Here is a 19721-nt window from a genome sequence, read left to right on the forward strand (position 1 = left end):
GATCTGTTGATTTTGTTTGGGTTCATCAAAATTTCGAATTTTTAAGTCGGAACATTGATTCGGCTCGAAGAATGAAATTTTCCCTTGTAATTTGGTGCCTCGGGCGAAAACCTTTGGTCTAAGACAGCTTAAACAGCTTCAAAAGTCATCCTAAAAGAGTCAGCGTTTTAGAAAAGCTGCACGATTTTTTTTTTGCATTTCAGCTTGGAGGTATGCTTAGCATTATGCTTATTTTTTACCAAATTTAAGCCATAATTAGGTTATCCGAAATCGACATTTTAAGATTATGATAGCAGATGATTTAAAATCTATATACAGTTGACGCTCTTCTATTCAATACGCTCCATTATTCGATAATATCGAAAGCCACCGTCAACAAGAAACTAAAATAAACGACGTTCTACCATTTAATACGCTCCCTTATTCGATGAAAGTGCAATTCCCCTTGAAATTCGAATTATAGAGCGTCAACTGTAATTAATCTTTTTAACCAATAGGTTGTCTTTGCTATAATTCAAATAAGTGTTTTTTTTAAATAGAATATGCTATGCAGTGATACTACCCTATCTCCTTCTCCCAGTTAGCAGTTTTTCGATGCTTACTGAAGGCGTTAGATAATTTATATGGCGTTCGTCTGTACGCTAATAAAGCCTTGGATATACGTGGACGAGGCTGGGCACTTTCAAGATAAAGTTTATGTTGAAATTTTATGTTTGTGATGTTTCGTACCTTGGGAACTAATTTTGGCGATCTTTCTAATTGCCGCTAGAACTATTGCTCAAGAATTAGTGTTTCCTAGGTAGTTATTAGCCATATATTTTGTGTTCTTTGAACTAACACTAGGTTTTTTTACGTTTATGATATTTAATTTTTTTTTTTATTTGTTGGTCTAATTTTTTCTATCTAACTTTTTTATGCATTTTGTAAATATTTGAATAGGTTTTTTTTCAATGATGCGGTTATCTTCAGAGTGAAGGACAAGTGCCGTAAAGTGCCAGCACCGAAATTTTGTTTTAATGGGGTGGCTTCTACTACATGATGAGTTCTGTTCTAAAACATAACCTTGGTTCTATATAGCAACAATACACCTTTTCGACCGTAGTCGAACGGTCAGGCGCGTGCCACTTTATTATTTAATTTACCACCCTTAACTCGATCCAATCCTTTTTGGACCTACCCCGGTGGGCTGTAGGTCCTATAAATTAACCTCTGTTCGTCCGTTCGTCCGTTCGTCCGTTCGTTACTAGCTTTTCTCGGGATTGGCTCATTAGTTTTTCCTAATTTTTGGCACAAAGATGCAAAATGGTAATGCCCAAAATGTGACGGAGCCTAATTTTCGAAAAAAATTCATTTCCGGCCGAAAATGCCGGAAATATGCCGGAAAAACCGGTTTTTTGGCATTTTCTCGAGATTTCATCATTAGTTTTTTCTGATTTTTTGCACAAAGATGCGTATTAACAATGTCTAAAACATGGCCTAGTCCGATTTTTGAGAAAAATTCTATTCCGGCTGAAAATGCCTGAAATATCCCGGAAATCGCCGTTTTTGCAGATTTTCATTGGACTTTTTCCTTATATTTCGTTGTTTTTTCACACAAAAACATTATTTGTAGCAATGCCCACCATCAAGCATGGTTTAATTGTCAATAAAAGTGATTTTTGAAGCCGGAACTTTCTAAAAATCGCCGGAACAGCCTATTTTCGCCGGAAAAACGGTATTTCTTGAATTTCTCGAGCTGTACTTTATATTTTTTCATGAAATTTTGCACACTGATGCAAAATGACAATACCTAAAAAATGACAGAGCCTGATTTTCAATTAACGTACTTTTCCGGCCGAAAATGCCGGAAATATGCCGGAAAAACCGGTTTTTTGGCATTTTCTCGAGATTTCATCATTAGTTTTTTCTGATTTTTTGCGCAAAGATGCGTATTAACAATGTCTAAAACATGGCCTAGTCCGATTTTTGAGAAAAATTCTATTCCGGCTGAAAATGCCGGAAATATCCTGGAAATCGCCGTTTTTGCAGATTTTCATCGGACTTTTTCCTTATATTTCGTTGTTTTTTCACACAAAAACATTATTGATAGCAATGCCCACCATCAAGCATGATTCAATTGTCAATAAAACTGATTTTTGCGACCAGAACTTTCTATTAATTTTTCCCTGCAACCCTTCCCTCTCCCCCCATCAACAATCAATGATGAATTTATTGCGTTATGCATTTTCGCTAAACGATATATTTTCTGACAGATTTTTTTCTCCTCGCATTGCTATCTAACTTTCATCATCAGGTAGGTCCATTCAGCATCTAGCTTGTTTTACACTTTTTTATATTGCCTTTAGGCGCGAAAAAAAGTCTGGGACGGTTTTAGGTTGGTAAAGCGGACAAAAAAATGCCCGCGCGGCAATTGGCGGCTACGATCGAAAAGGTGTATATTCTCACTTTCGGTGACGTAAATTAAGAAAACCTTAGGAACTTCACACGTGTTAAGGCTTTTTACCAGCTCAGGACTAACATATCTGACTCAATACTCAAGGTCTAACATTTAATTAATGGTAATGTTTTTCGTTTGCTCTTCCCATGGGCTAATCCGTTTGAAAGAGCTTTCTTCTCGTTTGGAAAGGATTGTACAAATGTAGTAATTGTTGTAATTTTCATTTCGATTTTTTTTTAATTTCTTAAAAAATGTAAAAGATTACAATCTAGAAATCTCTTTTGTTCAAGTTTCATCAAACATTTGTCAAAATTTAAGGTCAATAGTAGTTTCCAATCCTTAGATAGAGTTACATAGGGGTGACTTAAGGGAAAGGGCAATTGTTGGTCGCGGTCTGGAAAGTCCACTATTACAGGAGGTGGCAAAAAGATGACCCTCTGTTAAAAAAAACCATGTCACATATAGTTGCAAAATTTGAGCCAAAAAAAAAATTAAAGTGAAAAAAAGTTAGTAGAATCCTATTTTCAGCATTGTCAAAGAATGATTCGAATCATAGAGTTTCGATTTACTTTTCACAAACATATGTTGTCCTCGAGCCAAAAATCGTAGACTTTTCCCAAAATGAGAGAGAAAAATTATGTTTAGTAGTGAGACTTTTCTCGATTTTCAGTTCACTCGATTTTTGTCCAAAATTTCGAAAATCACGACCATTAGGTTTCAAGCCCGAAGGGCTAGAGGCGAAACTTTAACCTTTCTCAGGCGAGAGAAAATGGATGATGGGTATGTGCGAACGGTAAGGGTCGGTTTTTTCACCTTTCAAAGTCTCTCTAAGGGTTAAAAAAATCTGAAAGATTTTAATTACTCTCTCTAAGGGTCGGAAAATTCAGGATTTTTAGGAAACTTTTTGATTTCCAGAGAAAAATTGTAATAAAGTCTCTCTAAGGTTATGACTTTTTTCAAAAATCGAAAAAAATAATTCAAAAAGTCTCTCTAAGGGTCACCTTTTCAGCAAAAATCAGTCTCTCTAAGGGTCGGTTTTCGGAGGTCCCGTCCGCACATACCCCTCATTCGCCAACCCTACTACCCCCACCGGGCTTATTTCCCATCCAAAACGCGCATAGAACGCGTCGTTATCATGATGACGGGTTGTATTTAGCGGTTCCTTTGTTTTGGAGGACTACATTTTTTTTAATCTTGCGATAAATTCTAATTTCGATTATCAGGAAAGTTAAGGAAAGTTCAAACCCCATTTCCCGATTTTCCCACCGCTTCCCATGTATTTCAAAAGAAGCGTATTATGGTTACGGACAGTCCTGGGTAAAAAATTTAAATTAATCCGATTTCAAGATATCAGCAAAAAACCGATTTTGACGTTATGAAATTCGTCGAAAAAACACGCCATAGGGAACATCATTATTGAAAACAGCGATAACCTCAAATCTGATGAAGCAATCAACACCAAATTTTGACTGGAACGTAGATTAATGATTCTGAAAAATTTGTTAAAAGATTTCTAAAATGCGTCAAAAAATGATGACGTCATCAAAAAATTCAAATTCTTTTTTATGAAATATTTCAGAATTAATAATCAACCTTTTCAATCAAAATTTGGTGTTGATTGCATTACTAGATATGAATTTATCGCCGTTTTTCAAAAATGAAATGAATTTGAAAACAAATAAAGTTTGAAAATTAATGCCAATAACTCGTCTCGAACTACCCATCATTCGTCTTCGAAACCACTGCACTAGCCACTGGACCATTGCAACTGAGGCCTTGCCTAGTGGTTCAAGCTAGTTTAACCGACCCTAACTTATCTATCAGGTATTTGGCCGGTGACTTGCTAAATCAGGTCTTCGGCCGTTGATTCAGGTCTTCGGCCGCTAAATCAGGTCTGCGTCCGTTAATTCAGGTCTTCGGCTGCTAAATCAGGTCTGCGTCCGCTGACGGAAAAGAAATTTGTGAGAGAGAGAGAGATGGGGTGACTGATTCACAGGGGGGAGGGGGTAATTTATTTTTCCTGGTTTTCCAAAAGTGTTTCATTCTGAAAAATGATAGATTCGGACAAAGAAAAAGCAGCACAAAGAGTTAAAATTCAAAAATCTCTTGTTTAAATTACGTTAAATTATATACAATGAAATAAAATAAGAAGAAAAATACAAAATTAACTATATTTTTAAAGTAAAGTGCGATAACAAAATACACGCTTTTTTTTTTATAAGAATACACTTTATAAGAATGTCCATGATGAAAATGGCCAAAAAATTAAGAATATGCTAAGAATATCACCATCATAGAATTTTGCTACTCAAGCTAAGAATGCCATTTTTAGACCATTTTAAATTATAAATTGTCAATTAGGATCATAACCTAAGAATGTTGTAAGAATATTTTAGGATGATTTTCCCAAAAAAGTTAAGAATATCCATGATGAAATGGATTTACACCATTCTTATAAAAAAAAAAGCGTGTAAATGCAAAATGTTTTTGTCAACCCAAAGAACTTGGCTAACCTCTAAAAAGTTGATCTCAGAGGTTAAGGAAGTTCAAACCTTTTTCCATGGAATTTTTATGAAGAATCAGTATTTTAAAGATAGTTTGATTTCTATATCGCTATGAAAAAATATGTTTAAATTGTAAAGAAATTGCAATTGTAAAACATCGGAACAAAATTCTAGTTATTATTCAAATTTTTTCTGGAAGAGCCTAATATTAGAAAGTTAAGAATTGAGTTAAGAATTGTTCCGCTTATAATAAGCGTCTAAATAGAACAGACGTCTATCTATTTATTATGGCTGAGTTACAGGAGGCTCTGGGAGTCCATTCTCGCAACTATAGATACTCTGAGTAAGCATCCCGTCAGCACCTTGATCTGACTACCCAATTCCCCTCACATGGCATGGGTTGACCCGAGCGAAGGTTTGTTCACTTGCCAAGTGAACCGTTGTGAGTGGGAATCGAACCTTGGTCGCCTGTACAGGAATCAAGGTTGATGTCCACTATACCACAACGCTACCACTAGAGCTCAAAGCTCCGATTTGTAGCCTCGTTGGAACTGCGATCAGTATTCTATTATACCAATCTTAGGAAACAAGCAAAAACACAGCAATAAAAACTTAGTAAAAAAAGGTAATTTATATGTAACTACATACACAAACTTTATGGTCTCCGGACAATTCCCCCCTGGTGAATTCCCCCCCGGTGAATTCCCACCCATATATTTTCATATGTGTTTTTAAGTTTCGAAATCACGGACTGTAACCCCGGGGGTACTAGGGTTAGCGAATGAGAGGTATGTGCGGACGGGACCTCCAAAAACCGACCCTTAGAGAGACTGATTTTTGCTGAAAAGGTGACCCTTAGAGAGACTTTTTGAATTTTTTTTTCGAAGTCATACCCTTAGAGAGACTATATTACAATTTTTTCTCTAGAAATCAAAAAAATTCCTAAAAATCCTGGATTTTCCGACCCTTAGAGAGACTAATTTAAAACTTTCAATCGAAACAAACCTCCAATTTTAGGGTCAAGGATTTTTACATGATGGTCTACAAAGTTTTAAGAATCACAACGCCCATTTTTTTTATTCTGAAAAAAGAACTGAAAGATTTTTACATGATAGTCGTCTACACAGATTTTTATAAGATAAATAGTAAAATAGCTTATTTCAAATTACACGATTTTTTAGTTCACCAGGTCACCAGGGGGGAATTCACCGGGTGGGAATTTTCCGGGTGGGGGGAAATTCACCAGGGGGGAATTGTCCGGGAATCGAACTTTATAAGTCAACCTGAAAAATAACAATCATACACAAACATCAAGGAACCAATTTACCTGAATGTTAATTTATTGCGTTTCCACTCATCACCCCCTGATTCCATCATTTCAGAGGGATTCAGGTTAACTGAGAACTGTCAACGTGAAAGAATCTTCTCTTTCAAGACTTTAATCTCCTCTCCTCTATCATTTTTAAACTTTTTTAACTTCATCACAGGCAAACGACTCTTCGAAAAACGACAATTTGCTATCCCACCATTATCTCGACGAAGAAAAAAGCCGACAAATCGTTCGATAACACTCGTCACACCAAACATCCTGACTTCTAAACGACCAGTGTGTTGACGTCGAAAAGGCGCGAAAAAATTGTCGTTTTTCATCGGGTCGCCGAATATTTGAACCAATCAATCGTCGGCAGTTCCCGAGTCATCATTGTCGTCAAAACACTCGTAGTCATCATCTTCTTCGTCATAATCATCATCGACGTCATAATCGTCGTACCAATCGTCGCAAAGATCAATGTTCGTATCCGACGATTGTGATCCGATCGGCTTGTGTTTAATGCAGTATTCTTCGATAGAAGCAGGGATGACGATCCCTTCTTTTGAAGCAGCTTCACGACTCGCGGCAACTTGTTTTCTTAAAAAGTAAAAAGATTCAACGTCAAATATCTCAACTTTAAGAAAGATTTCGAACCAAAAAAAATTGAATGCTTTTCAGACTGTAACGTGTATAAAGAGACTGTTTAGCATTGTCAAAGCAAAATTTGGTTCTAAGGGAAAGATTTCACAAAATAAAATACAGTAGACTCTCGCTTTTTCGCTAATTCGAACTTCTATTATTCAAATCTTTCTATGATTCGAACTTATTCTCAGTTCCTGTCAGGGAGAAACCCTCTTAAAATACTCTCATTAATTCGAAAGTCTCCATGATTCGGACAAATAAGATTCCCAGTTCGATTTCGAATTAGCGAGATTCAAATGTAGCTCGTATTCTTCAAATTTCATGACGGAAAAACATTATTTCTATCGAGACTTGAGAAGTTTAAAAACAGTGTAGGAAGGAGACTTACTTGACCATATCCTCATAAGCTTTGTCTTTGCCCTTGCTGACGACCAACTTTCGATACATGACGGACGCGTCGACGTTGGCAGGCGAAAAGGTATTCGGCTCGTTCAACATCGAGATGACAGATAATAAAATGGTTCTGAGGGAGTAAAGGGAAATTTAATCTAGAGATAACTTGAAGGGATAAAACTTTTGGGAGATAAAAAGCAAATTTCGTACATTTTAGTGTCATTTACAAAATTTGGTTCTTATGAAAAATTGATCTTATCGATGAAATATTTTGCAAAAATAATTTCAAAAAATGTCAACATAGCCAGTGACGACTCTCAAAATATTTACTGGCATCAAAAGCGCCCAAATAGTGTCATCCACGAACTTAAATCCCATAGAAATCATAATTTTTTTCGGATGAGCTCAGCAACGAACTTTAATCGCTACGAAAGTTTCTACCATTTAAGTATTAAGCATGAAAACTTCTGCTACAGAAGATGGGCAACTGTTACAGGTTAGTCTTCTAGTTTTATGATTGAAGTCTTTAAAGGTTTATTTTTTAAATAAGAGTGCTATCGTTTGCGTACTCATCAATTTTAATTCACAAGCTTTTCACATTGGATTGACACGGATGTGGAGCAAGATTGGTCGGAAATAGGAAAATACAACATTTTTTTTAGCTCATATCAGCATAATATAACAATTGCAAGACACTGTCCTGATATGAAATATGTGTCTGACATGAAACAGAAACACTTATGTAAAAACAAAACCTTTAAGTTAAAATTGCATTGTTTCCAAATACTTTACCCTAAATATATTTGGCAAGTACCAATCATTTGTTATGTACTTTAAAAAAGGTAAGTAGTACTGTGAGCCAACCAGCAGAGAATTCTTCTCTTTTTAACAAAGAACTTCGACAAGACAGTTGTTAAACATACCTGACGTTTTGAGTAGGGTTCCATCGTTCCTGAGGAAGCTCGCCACTCTGTGGGTCGTCTATTGGTGGATGCAAGATGGAAATGCAAACATCACCTGACTGTTGTTAGCGAAAAGATAATGTTAAGGAATTTGGTTAACAATGCCTTATAAACTTGTTTCTGTAACCCGAAATTTTCATACATCGAATAAATTTGCGTTCCCCGTGCATTTTCGAATTATGGAGACTCTACTGTACTTAGAAAACTCCCAAAGCGTGAGGTATTATAAAATAAACTAAGGTTAAAAAAAAGTCGTGAGAGGCTTGGTATCTTGACTCATTACAAAAAAGTGTCATGATCATGAAAAAATCTTTTTGAAGTAATTATGTCTAACGATGAAAATCAAATTTAAACACGCTATTAACATAATAAGCAGTCCTTAAAATATTACTTGAATTTTCAGATCAAGCTTTTAATCATTTTCTCATTTTTAACCAGTTTAACTCAAGGCTACTTACCTCATAAATATTGGGATGCCACATTTTAGTCAAGAATTTGAAAGTGGGTGGAGAGTACGGATAATCTTGAGGGAAATTGATCTTTGCCTGAAATAGTATAAAAGGTAATGAATTTTTATCCAAACAACTCTTCACTTCGATTTTTATAAACATCTGGTGCACGATATACAAGTTTTAAAGTCCCCTCCCCCTCGACTTTAGCATATCATCCAAAGACAACAATCCTTAAACTAAATTCAAATCAATTTGAAGGAAGACATTGCTATTGGGCTCTTCCAGAAAAAAAATTCAACAATGAGAACATTTTTTTTCTAAAGTGGATATCTATGAGGATAAAAAACTACAAAAATGCAGAGGTGACGTGACCCAGGAGTAAGAATTATTTCCAGAGGGGTCTTTACTTCATACCTAATCCACAAATTAGATTCAAGAAAACCTCGATGCGTATAAAGGGATAATCAGATGGTTTGAGATATTTGGCATGCAGAAACCCACTGTTGACCAGAGTAAAACCTTCAATTAAGGCGTGGTTACTTACATTACATTAATTTACTTCTAAATTTCTGAAATTTTTTAATCAAGTCTTTATGATTAAAAAATTAAGACGTATAAATTCTTGAAAAAGAAAATATTTCTTGCAATTCTTTACCATTTTTTTGGTAAAGAGTTTAAAGTTTTTTTCTTCACTTCTCTCGAGATCAAAGCCACCGACATGATAGTTCTGTACATTTTTTTCGATGAATGGATTTGCTAGCGTTTGGAACTTTTAAAACGTAATATGAGATAGGGGTGAAAGATAGGATAAGTTCTAAATCCGGGGGGGGGGGGGGGGTACTACCCTTGTCGACCGACGGGGTGCTCCGCTGAGGTTCGAAAAATGGACCCTACGTGAGACTCGAAATTTGTGAAAAAGTGACCCTGAATGGGACTGAAATTCCAAAATTTTCTAAAATTTTCTACTTTTTCCACAAATTTTTCAAAAAAATAGGCACCCTACGAGGGACTGATTTTTCTATTTTGGTGTTTTTGCGACACTACCTGGGACTCGTGGAGGTTAAAAAAGGTACTCTGACCAGCGGAGCATCCCCGTAACCCATCTTGCCCTAGTACCCCCCCGGGTTCTAAATAAGATCTAAATACTTCTTGGTCACGTAGACAAGTTCAGCAAATATGTTGTTGTAGGCACTTTTTTCGTTCCTCAGCTTTAACCACTAGGCGTGCCCAGCAAGACCTTTTAGCTCGACTTTTCTTTTTCGAATATTTCCTCTCAAATTTCCATTTCAAAAGAATTAGCACAATACGTGCTGCTGCCTTCCTCCTTACACTCATGTCGTTGGTTGAGTGAGAAAATGAGTTGAGAAAAAACTATTGCAGATTTGATAAAACATACAAAAATTTCAAAAAGACTTAAAAGAAAATAGTTAATTTCTTTAATGTATTTTTGATTAAAAAATCTCAAAATTTTTAAAGATATTAATGTAGTGTAACCACGGCTTAACTAATTTCCATAAAGCGATGTTGTATAAATCATTATTTCAAATTTTCTAAAATCAGCTTAGAGACCATTCTTATCGAAACGTTGGAATTCTGATTTTTTTTCATACTAAAAGTCAAGAACTTGTGACTCGGATATCTCGACTTTGGAAAACAGGTAGGTAAGAATATTTGAAGCTTTCGATCAGAATTAAAGATGCCATATATCTGAAAAAATCTGATTATCCCTTTATATTAAAGTCTAACCAACAGAAAAAATAGTTACCTTGAAATAACCGCCCTCATACAACGTTTTGGGCGGTCCAAAAACGCCTACACTCCATTCGAAAAGGTTGTTTTCGTCTTGTAATTCGATCAAGACTCCTTCAACAGGATCTTTAGTAATGTTTTTCATTTCCAGTTGTAAGGCTTTCACTGCTGCGTTTGATGCCATGGTTTATTTGTATCTGTTTTTGTTCGAATATTAAACAAAAACTGAGCCAAAGTTTCACAAGAATGGACAAAATTTTCGGATTGGATTCTTTACAGGGTAGTTTCTTTGTTTGTCACTGTTACTTGTTTATTCTTTGAAATTGTTCAAGAATTTTTGAAATGGATTTTCTTTAAATCGGAGATGGGATGATATTATGTTGCTTCCTTGTCAGTGACTTGCACTTGGTGATAGCTTTGAATGTCCAAATGGCCAAGTCACCAAAGAAAGGCTAACAGATAGTAGTAGGATTTTCTTTCACAAGGCCTTCTCTTTTGCGTTTATTGTATTTAACACTGATGATCTGTTTAATTCTTTTCTGTTTTTTTATGCTATAAAATGGGAAAATAAAGAAATCAAATTTAAATTCAGGGAGTGGGAGTTGGGGCCAAGTGGGAAAACACTTACAAGAACGCAATCTATCAATCGATGACATCTTAATCATTGAGGCACTAATGATCAAAGAGCTCCAGCCCGAGCTAAACACGAAGAATGAATAATTTTTCCTTGTGTTTATCGTCATCATTTAAAAGTCACAATCACAAAATAAACCAAACATCGTGAAGCATAAAACATTAACAATAGTCAAAGCGAATGCAAAAGTCAGGAATGCATTTTCAAATAATCTTGAGAACTGAACATTGATTGGTGTTTTATAATAAAACTTTTACTCATTTTTTAACCCTACACAATACTTGATTAGTTTATTTTAATCCAGCGGACATTGAAAACCTGGTCAATCTCTGGGTGAAAAAAAATTCAACAAAGCAAAACAAAAGAAAAGAAACTAATCCTTGTCAAGTCTACATAAAACACAATTATGACACAAGGCATATCCGTCAAGATTTGTTTTCAAAATGAGATATTGATTCAAATTAATCTGAAAACTCAATCTCTAAAACAGAAAAAAAAAATATTGCCAAATCGTTTCCTGTTTTATTGATCTGTGTTACAAAGAGAAAAGCCAAGTATCAAGAATTTCCCAAATGCAAATTATGTCAAACAATTAATTGCCGAGGTAATTAAACTGAGTAAAATGTTTAATTACAGAGATAGATCTTTTACTCTTTCTTACTTTCCGACACAAGCACACTTCTAAATCTAAATGATGTCACAGTATCAAAGAAATGCTATAGCCTTAGGCCATGATGATTATCAATAAAAAATAACTAAATGACGATCGTTACAGCATCTTTTTAACACTCAAGGCATGGGCATAATCTTTCTTTCAGGTCTCCTCGACAATGAAAAATGCTCCTAAACCATCATTCTTTTAGGAAGCCATATTCTCTAAGACCATGTTTCAGACGTTACGGTTTCGTATTGCTAGTACGGTATGGTTTACATTACCGAGCAGGAGTGTTCGTATTGGTTCTAGAACGTTTCGGAGCGAGAAAACGGAGCTGTTCCGTTCCGATAAAAAACCGAAACCGTTTGGATCAGTTTTGCTTTGTAATGTCTTTATTTTTAACGTTTCGAATTTTGACGTTCACACTTGTTTCGGAACAGTTTCGTGGCGGAACGATACGGAACCGTAACGTCTGAACATGGCCTAAAAGCTAAGACTTCAAATCATATAAATTGCTTTGCAGCCACCTGAAAAATACATCATTGTAGCCATAGACAGGTTCGCATTCATATGAAATTTTGTTTGCCTTCATTTTTCAAAAAACATGTTAAAAGCCTTCCTGGTAGAGGAAAATTGTCCAATTTTAGCGACAACAAAAAAAATGTTAAGCATTATGATATGATCCTTTAAAAAATTTGAACCAAAACCTTTAAGTTGACAAGGTAAAACCTGGCTACCTCAGACTTGTAAATTCTCCTGTAAGTTTGTAATGACTTTTTGAAAGGACAAAGAATTTTTACTCACTTTAGCATTATGAGTAAACTTCATCATCATTCCCAAATTCTAAACTGCCTGAACCGCCAGGGTTAAATGCCAGTTTAAGACAACATGTATTTTTTCATAAGCATACAAAAATTCGAAAACAGGCTTGGGATGCTTAGGTCGTGGTCGCTTATAAGGATGCATATTCCAGGCTAAATTTTAGAGAAATTCTGAATATCCGTAGAATTCGAGCCAAAAATAGCCAAAATCAGGAAAATATGTTTTTCGTAGGCTCATGGTATTGCTAAGTGTATACTTAGATTTTTGCCAAACATGAGCTTAGATATGCTTATAAGTGCAACACTTGATAAAACATGCTATACTTTTATGGACCTACTCTGACTTACCTGGTTATGAAACGAATAAGTAGCCCTTTAGCAAAAAAGTAAGAAACAGAAAATTCTTTAAAAATTAAATATTAATTTAGATCCTTACTTCGATAGAGGAAAGACAGCTTTATGTGCTTATAAAAAGAAAGAAAAAAATTAAATTTGCAAAAGGTAGGTCATTATATTATAAAGTGCTATAAAGGTGATTTTCATGAATTTCGTTAAAGTGGGGGGGGGGACACCTAAAATGGGGGAGTTTTTTTTTCTATAAAAACATGTCTATCAACCAAAATTTCATGTGTCTAACTGGTCTAAACACAAATATTCTTCAAAAGTAAGCCTTCATTGCAAAAAAATGACTAATTTGGCTAAGAACATTGATGTAAGCTTAAAGTGATTCTTATAGATAAAGATGGTACCTATGATGGTACCCTGCTACTTTCATGCAAAAAAATCTGAAAAAATTTATGATACAATATTTCACAGTCCAGAAAGTCCAAAAAGCCCGTTTTTTAGCCGTTTTTGGCTGAAATTCACTCAAAAATCTTTTCCCCCAAAAATCAGCTCCACCACAATCAACGGTTTATAGTTATGCATCATTGTGCAAAAAATCATAAAGAATTAAGTGAGCCAATCTCGGGAAAAGCTAATAGCTAAGTAATTGGTAATTTATTTGCTTATAAAAAAATATCTAATCTGGTCAATTTTTCTAGGGCTGGCTAGGGTGAAGATACTAGTCTTTTACCTCCTTTCCTCTTCAACTTTATATATAACAATACAATGCTTAAAAATTGACGAAACACATTGGCCAGTAATCCATGTAAGAAGTTTACATCGAACTCTGCTACAAAAGTAAAAGGGTCCTCTGAGTAGACTTTGTGTGGCTCATTTGCAGACTATTTATCAAGGTTCCACGTATCGAAATGATCGAACAAATTGAAAATTGTCAAAGAAAATGCCATAATCAAGTGAGTATTCGATCACCAATAAAACCGATAGGTGAACGAGTTCATATATCAAACAAGAAGTTCAGTTAACATTGCAATTCTTTCAATTAAAAAAGCAGCCAACTGAGAGAACTCGAAATACATGCTAATGTTTTTGTGTCCATCACTAAAATTTTACAACTTCATTATGCTTCAAGTCACACGATAAAATAATTTGCGCGCTTAGTCAGTCTGGTTTCCTTGTCCTTATTTATCACAAACACACGCTCTAGGCACTAAGAGGCCGCACACAGATACACTCCCTATTTTTCATTTGAATGGCCAGGGTGAAGTTGGTTGGCAGTATGGCGGTCACATTAACTTCAAAAGGAAACTGGGTTCTTTTTACTATTTTCAGTTCACAGTAAAAAGGTCTACTAAAACATTCCTCACTCGCAAAATGTTGTTTTGATTTGGATATCTTTGTTGAAAGCATGCTAATTAGTTTTTTAGTGACGAGTACATCGTTTAAAGTTTTCTTTTCTAACATAACACTTCACATTTTTCATATATCAACAATCTGTAATGTGATAGGGTGAGTACAATTTAATACTGTGATTGATTGGTAACTTTGGTATGTATTTGTCTTCACAATTGCAGTTTTTCTGACTTTTTGGAACTTTGTGAGTAATTTTCTATATTTTTGTTGAAAATTGAAAATGATTTTCCGAAAGATCGCCACCATTCAAACCAACTAAATGCAAAGTTCTGATGATCAGAAACCCAACGCCCTAACCACTGCCCCACGGATTCATGCCAGGAAAGTCTTTCTGACGGCTATTTATATTGTTAGGGAGGTCAGTCAAATTTTCAAACATCATAAAAATAAAAATAAAACTAGGCTCATCTGATAGCCCTAAACATAAGAAAAAAAATCTGCTTGAACCATCTTTTACCTATGATGGTACCCTACTTTCACTCAAAAAATCAGAAAAAATTTATGATTCAATTTTTCACAAAGTCTAAAGAACCCGTTTTTTAGCCGTTTTTTTTGCCTAAATTTTGCTCAAAATTTAAGAACAACACAGTACAAAATACATCATTGATTGAACAAATACTATGCAAACAGCTTAGAAAGATAATAGAACGATAATTGAAATAGAAAACTGTAAACTTATAACAAAGTGAAAGAAAAATATTATATTAACATATACAGAAAATACTCACTAAAGAACGCAGTGTTTGAACATCACATAACTGACTGTATATACAATACATAACATTTAGACAACACACCACAAGACTGAACATTTATAACTTACACAGATAACAGCAGATAACATAGAAATTCCCATTAGGATCATGATACAATACAAAAATATATAAAAATTACACAAGTCTTTAAGGTAATAAAAACTAAACCTAATACACATGAGACAAAATAAATAACATAAAGGAAACAATTATAAGAAATCTACCTACAAAAGACCAATTAAATACGAAGTAATAATTGAAAGCACATCAAACAGTTACACCAAAGAATAAACATAAAATCAAAGCCCCAAACGGCATTAACATTCAGTATCTCAAAAGATATAAGAAAAAATGGATAGTGAAAATCTTAGCTTTTTCTTAAATATATGTGTCCTTACCAAAGCCAAATTGCATATGCAGAGCGCAACAAAAAGACTCAAAATGAGGCAAAAAATAGACTACAAAGATTACGTCATACTCATGCGGTCTGCTTGCATCAGGTTTAAAATCTCTCAACCAGCATTTTTTGCAATCCATAGTGAAGCCTTTAAGAGCCATTTTTTTTAAAAATCTTCAGAATAAAGAAAGTGTGATACCTCACCCTCTTAGATTTTAATGAAATTTTGACCAAATGATCCATCACACAAGAAAATAAGACCATGAAAATTTCACCTTGATATCTCAAGTAGTTTTGAAGATACAGAGTCTCAAAGATAGGCTACTAAGCGGAAATTGACCCCTAAAAATCATGAACTCTGGTGGGGAGCAGATTTTGAAAGCCAATGAATTTTTATTCAAGTACATTAGAAAGCTGATTTACAGTGGATTTCAAGAACTTTTTGTAGGGAATCAGAAAAAATCAAATTGAGTCTCCAAAATTTTCCCCGAAAATCTCTAGCACCTCCTGTAGAGGGCTTCAAACTTTGTGTAATCTTGGTTTGGAAGCACTTTTAGCTGTCTGCTGATGGTCCTTGGAGACTTTTTTGAAGCAAACTTTTGACCTGGAGTGGTTTACTGGTGGGTTTTGGCCACAAAAATAACATTTTCAGGATTTCTATTTTTGCGTAACCGTCAAAAATGGCCGAAAAAATTGCTATTTCGGCTGATCTGGAGCAAAATTCAAGATGGCGTATCTTTTTTAACCTTCTAAACTACAAATTTTTTTTAAACTTTCAGTAATGCTTCCTTAGTAGGTCTAGTTTATAACCTCAAAAAATCTCAGTGGGGCCTGGAAGTCTCTTAAAGATATGATCAATTGAAAATTTGCTTAACTTCGTTGTTTTTTCCCTCCTAAAATGCTAAATCAGGCCCACTTAAGGGCTCTAAAGGTAAATTTTTGTCAAAATATTGGTTGATCTTCTCTAGCCAACTAATCATTGGCATTAAGGGAACAACTGTAAAAAAATTCAGGTCATTTACATTAACAGATGACATTTTATGACTGTTTCTTTATTTTTAAGTATAGAATATGTAAAAAAATGGAAATGATATCTGGCCTTTCCTACCATTCCAGGGCCTATATTTTCAGGAAAAGCCTCAACCTTTCACAGTTTGGTAAATATTATTCCTAAAAATAAGCAGGTTACTTCAACTAAATGGGTTTAACAGTACTTAATTCCTATTCAAAAACTTTGTAGACTCATTCAGAAATCCTACTTTGACAATAATTAGCGCTTTACCGCAAAATTTCTAAGTCCAAGTGTCGTGATTAACTTTAGACTGTCCAATATCTCTATATTTGTGTACACTGACAGCCTTACTTGTTGATTCTTAAATAACTAAGCAACATTACTAGGGTGATATTTTATGAGATACTGCAAACAATGATGTTTAAATCTTCTGGACAAGAAATATTGGACAGTCTAAAGTTAATCACGACACTTGGACATAGAAATTTTGCGGTAAAGCGCAAATTATTGTCAAAGTAGGATTTCTGAATGAGTCTAAAAAGTTTTTGAATAGGAATTAAGTACTGTTAAACCCATTTAGTTGAAGTAACCTGCTTATTTTTAGGAATAATATTTACCAAACTGTGAAAGGTTGAGGCTTTTCCTGAAAATATAGGCCCTGGAATGGTAGGAAAGGCCAGATATCAGTCCCATTTTTTTACATATTCTATACTTAAAAATAAAGAAACAGTCATAAAATGTCATCTGTTAATGTAAATGACCTGAATTTTTTTACAGTTGTTCCCTTAATGCCAATGATTAGTTGGCTAGAGAAGATCAACCAATATTTTGACAAAAATTTACCTTTAGAGCCCTTAAGTGGGCCTGATTTAGCATTTTAGGAGGGAAAAAACAACGAAGTTAAGCAAATTTTCAATTGATCATATCTTTAAGAGACTTCCAGGCCCCACTGAGATTTTTTGAGGTTATAAACTAGACCTACTAAGGAAGCATTACTGAAAGTTTAAAAAAAATTTGTAGAAGGTTAAAAAAGATACGCCATCTTGAATTTTGCTCCAGATCAGCCGAAATAGCAATTTTTTCGGCCATTTTTGACGGTTACGCAAAAATAGAAATCCTGAAAATGTTATTTTTGTGGCCAAAACCCACCAGTAAACCACTCCAGGTCAAAAGTTTGCTTCAAAAAAGTCTCAAGGACCATCAGCAGACAGTTAAAAGTGCTTCCAAACCCAGATTAAACAAAGTTTGAAGCCCTCTACAGGAGGTGCTAGAGATTTTTGGGGAAAATTTTGGAGACTCAATTTGATTTTTTCTGATTCCCTACAAAAAGTTCTTGAAATCCACTGTAAATCAGCTTTCTAATGTACTTGAATAAAAATTCATTGGCTTTCAAAATCTGCTCCCCACCAGAGTCCATGATTTTTAGGGGTCAATTTTCGCTTAGTAGTCTATCTTTGAGACGCTGTATCTTCAAAACTACTTGAGATATCAAGGTGAAATTTTCAGGGTCTTATTTTCTTGTGTGATGGATCATTTGGTCAAAATTTCATCAAAATCCAAGAGGATGAGGTATCACACCCTGAAGACTCTTAAAAAAAATGGCTCTTAAAGTTGGGGAAAACAAACTTTTTATTTTTAAAAAGCTAGTGCTTGAAATCATCTAAAAAATCTAGTAAAAAAAGAAAATAATTATAAACCCTTGAGAAATCAAGATTTTCACTTATATAAGTTTAAAATATTGTAATATTCTACGCGAGGGCCCATGGACCCACTGGTATCAAAAGAAAGCTTTAATCTTAATTGCACCTCTTCTCCAAAAAAAATTGGCCGGAAAGAACAATCGCTTCAAGTAGGACGACCGTTTGAAGACGAGCCATTGGAACTTTTTTCGGTTTCATCATTATTTTAGTTTACATTTTTTACCTTGGGTCAGAGGTAATGTGATACATGTTGGGTCAGGAGCAAATGAAGGTGAGACTGCTTAACTGCTCTTGGGACTATCTGACAAAACACGGGACGTTGCGTTAAGATCTCACCAGAGATGGAACGAGTTGAAACATGCAGAAACACCAAAATCAAAGGACTTCAAAAGGAAATTAAAGCATGAGAAAACATCATGAAAATTCAAAATGAAGAAATCTCCCAACTGAAATCAAATGACCTCAACGTTATTACAAAAGAAATCAAAGAAAGCCTGGAAACAAATATGAGCATACTCGAGAAGAAGATAGAAACAAAAATCGAGAACATCATAATAAAAAAGAAGCAAGATCTGAAAGAGGTTAGTTATGCTGAAGCTGTATCCAAACAGATGAATCAACAATCAAATAAGGTGGAGAAAATAGCTCGAAGTGAAACAGTCGGCAAACAACGATCCACAGCATGCAATCTAATTTTCCATGGAATCAAAGAAAATTTGGAGGATCCTGAAAATACAACAAAAATCTACGACAAGAAATTTATAAAGTACAGAATCCTTGGATTACAACTGGGTATCAAGGACATAAAAATTGTAAACGAACACACAGAGGATTGGAGTATTCACGGTTAAGAGAGAGGAGGAAGGCAGGTATCGACCAATCAAGGTAGTTTTCGAAAATGAAGAAGACAAGAACAAAGTCTTGAGAACCATCACGACATACAAAGGCCCTCCTTCATCCTATCGAGCAACAGAAGACCTCACAATTATATATTGAACGATTGACAATCAAAGAATTTAGCAATCGAGAGCACGAGCACGCGAGCTCAATGCTCAAATGAAAGGAAGCCCCAGAACAAAATTATACCTAAAGAAAACTGTAACAACAAGCATTTGTAAAAAGATAGGTTCTTAGAGGCCCACGGCGCGCCTTGCACCTCAATCCTTTAATAAATAAATAAATAGTTTTTAGAGTAAATCAGTCAAATGTGCCAAATTCTCCTAGTTTAGGTATGGTTCTCTTAAGTAGGAGAGTAAAAATCTCCTAAAAAAGGTAATCTTCTACTTTGTAAAATCCTTGCCTGGGAAAGGAAACGTGTGTGTTTCAGTCAGACAGAGAGTGGACATCATAAACCAAAAAAACTTTATCTAAATAGATCCAAAATGCAATAGATACACGATTTAGTGTGCATCTATGTTTTGTGGTGCAGACAGTGTAGAACATAAAATACCTATACTAACCCTTCAAACTGTTTTAAATCAGTTTAGAAGCTTTAAATTTCTTCTGTTCAATGTTGGCGTTTTCCCGTTGATGTGGTGGTG

The 19721-nt window shown here is 34.8% G+C and overlaps 1 protein-coding gene across 1 annotated transcript; it reads right to left on the bottom strand.

Moving 5' to 3' along the window:
• Positions 1-4525: 4525 nt before the first annotated feature.
• Positions 4526-10999, bottom strand: LOC136810964 (ubiquitin-conjugating enzyme E2 R2-like). The gene is made up of 5 exons (XM_067067558.1): positions 10468-10999; positions 8709-8795; positions 8212-8309; positions 7284-7418; positions 4526-6850 (listed from the first exon to the last, which is right to left on the bottom strand). The coding sequence occupies exons 1-5, from the start codon at positions 10633-10635 to the stop codon at positions 6616-6618; spliced, it is 723 nt and encodes a 240-aa protein (XP_066923659.1). The 5' UTR covers positions 10636-10999; the 3' UTR covers positions 4526-6615.
• Positions 11000-19721: the final 8722 nt, after the last annotated feature.

This window comes from Clytia hemisphaerica, unplaced genomic scaffold, assembly GCF_902728285.1.
Source record: "Clytia hemisphaerica strain Z4C2 unplaced genomic scaffold, Clytia hemisphaerica genome assembly, whole genome shotgun sequence".
In the NCBI taxonomy this organism is placed as follows: Eukaryota; Metazoa; Cnidaria; class Hydrozoa; order Leptothecata; family Clytiidae; genus Clytia; species Clytia hemisphaerica.

Excerpts from the sequence above, each read along its gene's own strand:
- LOC136810964 (XM_067067558.1), bottom strand. The coding sequence starts at position 10,635 with ATGGCATCAAACGCAGCAGTGAAAGCCTTACAACTGGAAATGAAAAAC. Across the intron at positions 8,796-10,467 it reads ATGAGGGCGGTTATTTCAAG|GCAAAGATCAATTTCCCTCA; the intron begins GTAACTATTTTT and ends ATACTATTTCAG. Across the intron at positions 8,310-8,708 it reads GGCATCCCAATATTTATGAG|TCAGGTGATGTTTGCATTTC; the intron begins GTAAGTAGCCTT and ends CGCTAACAACAG.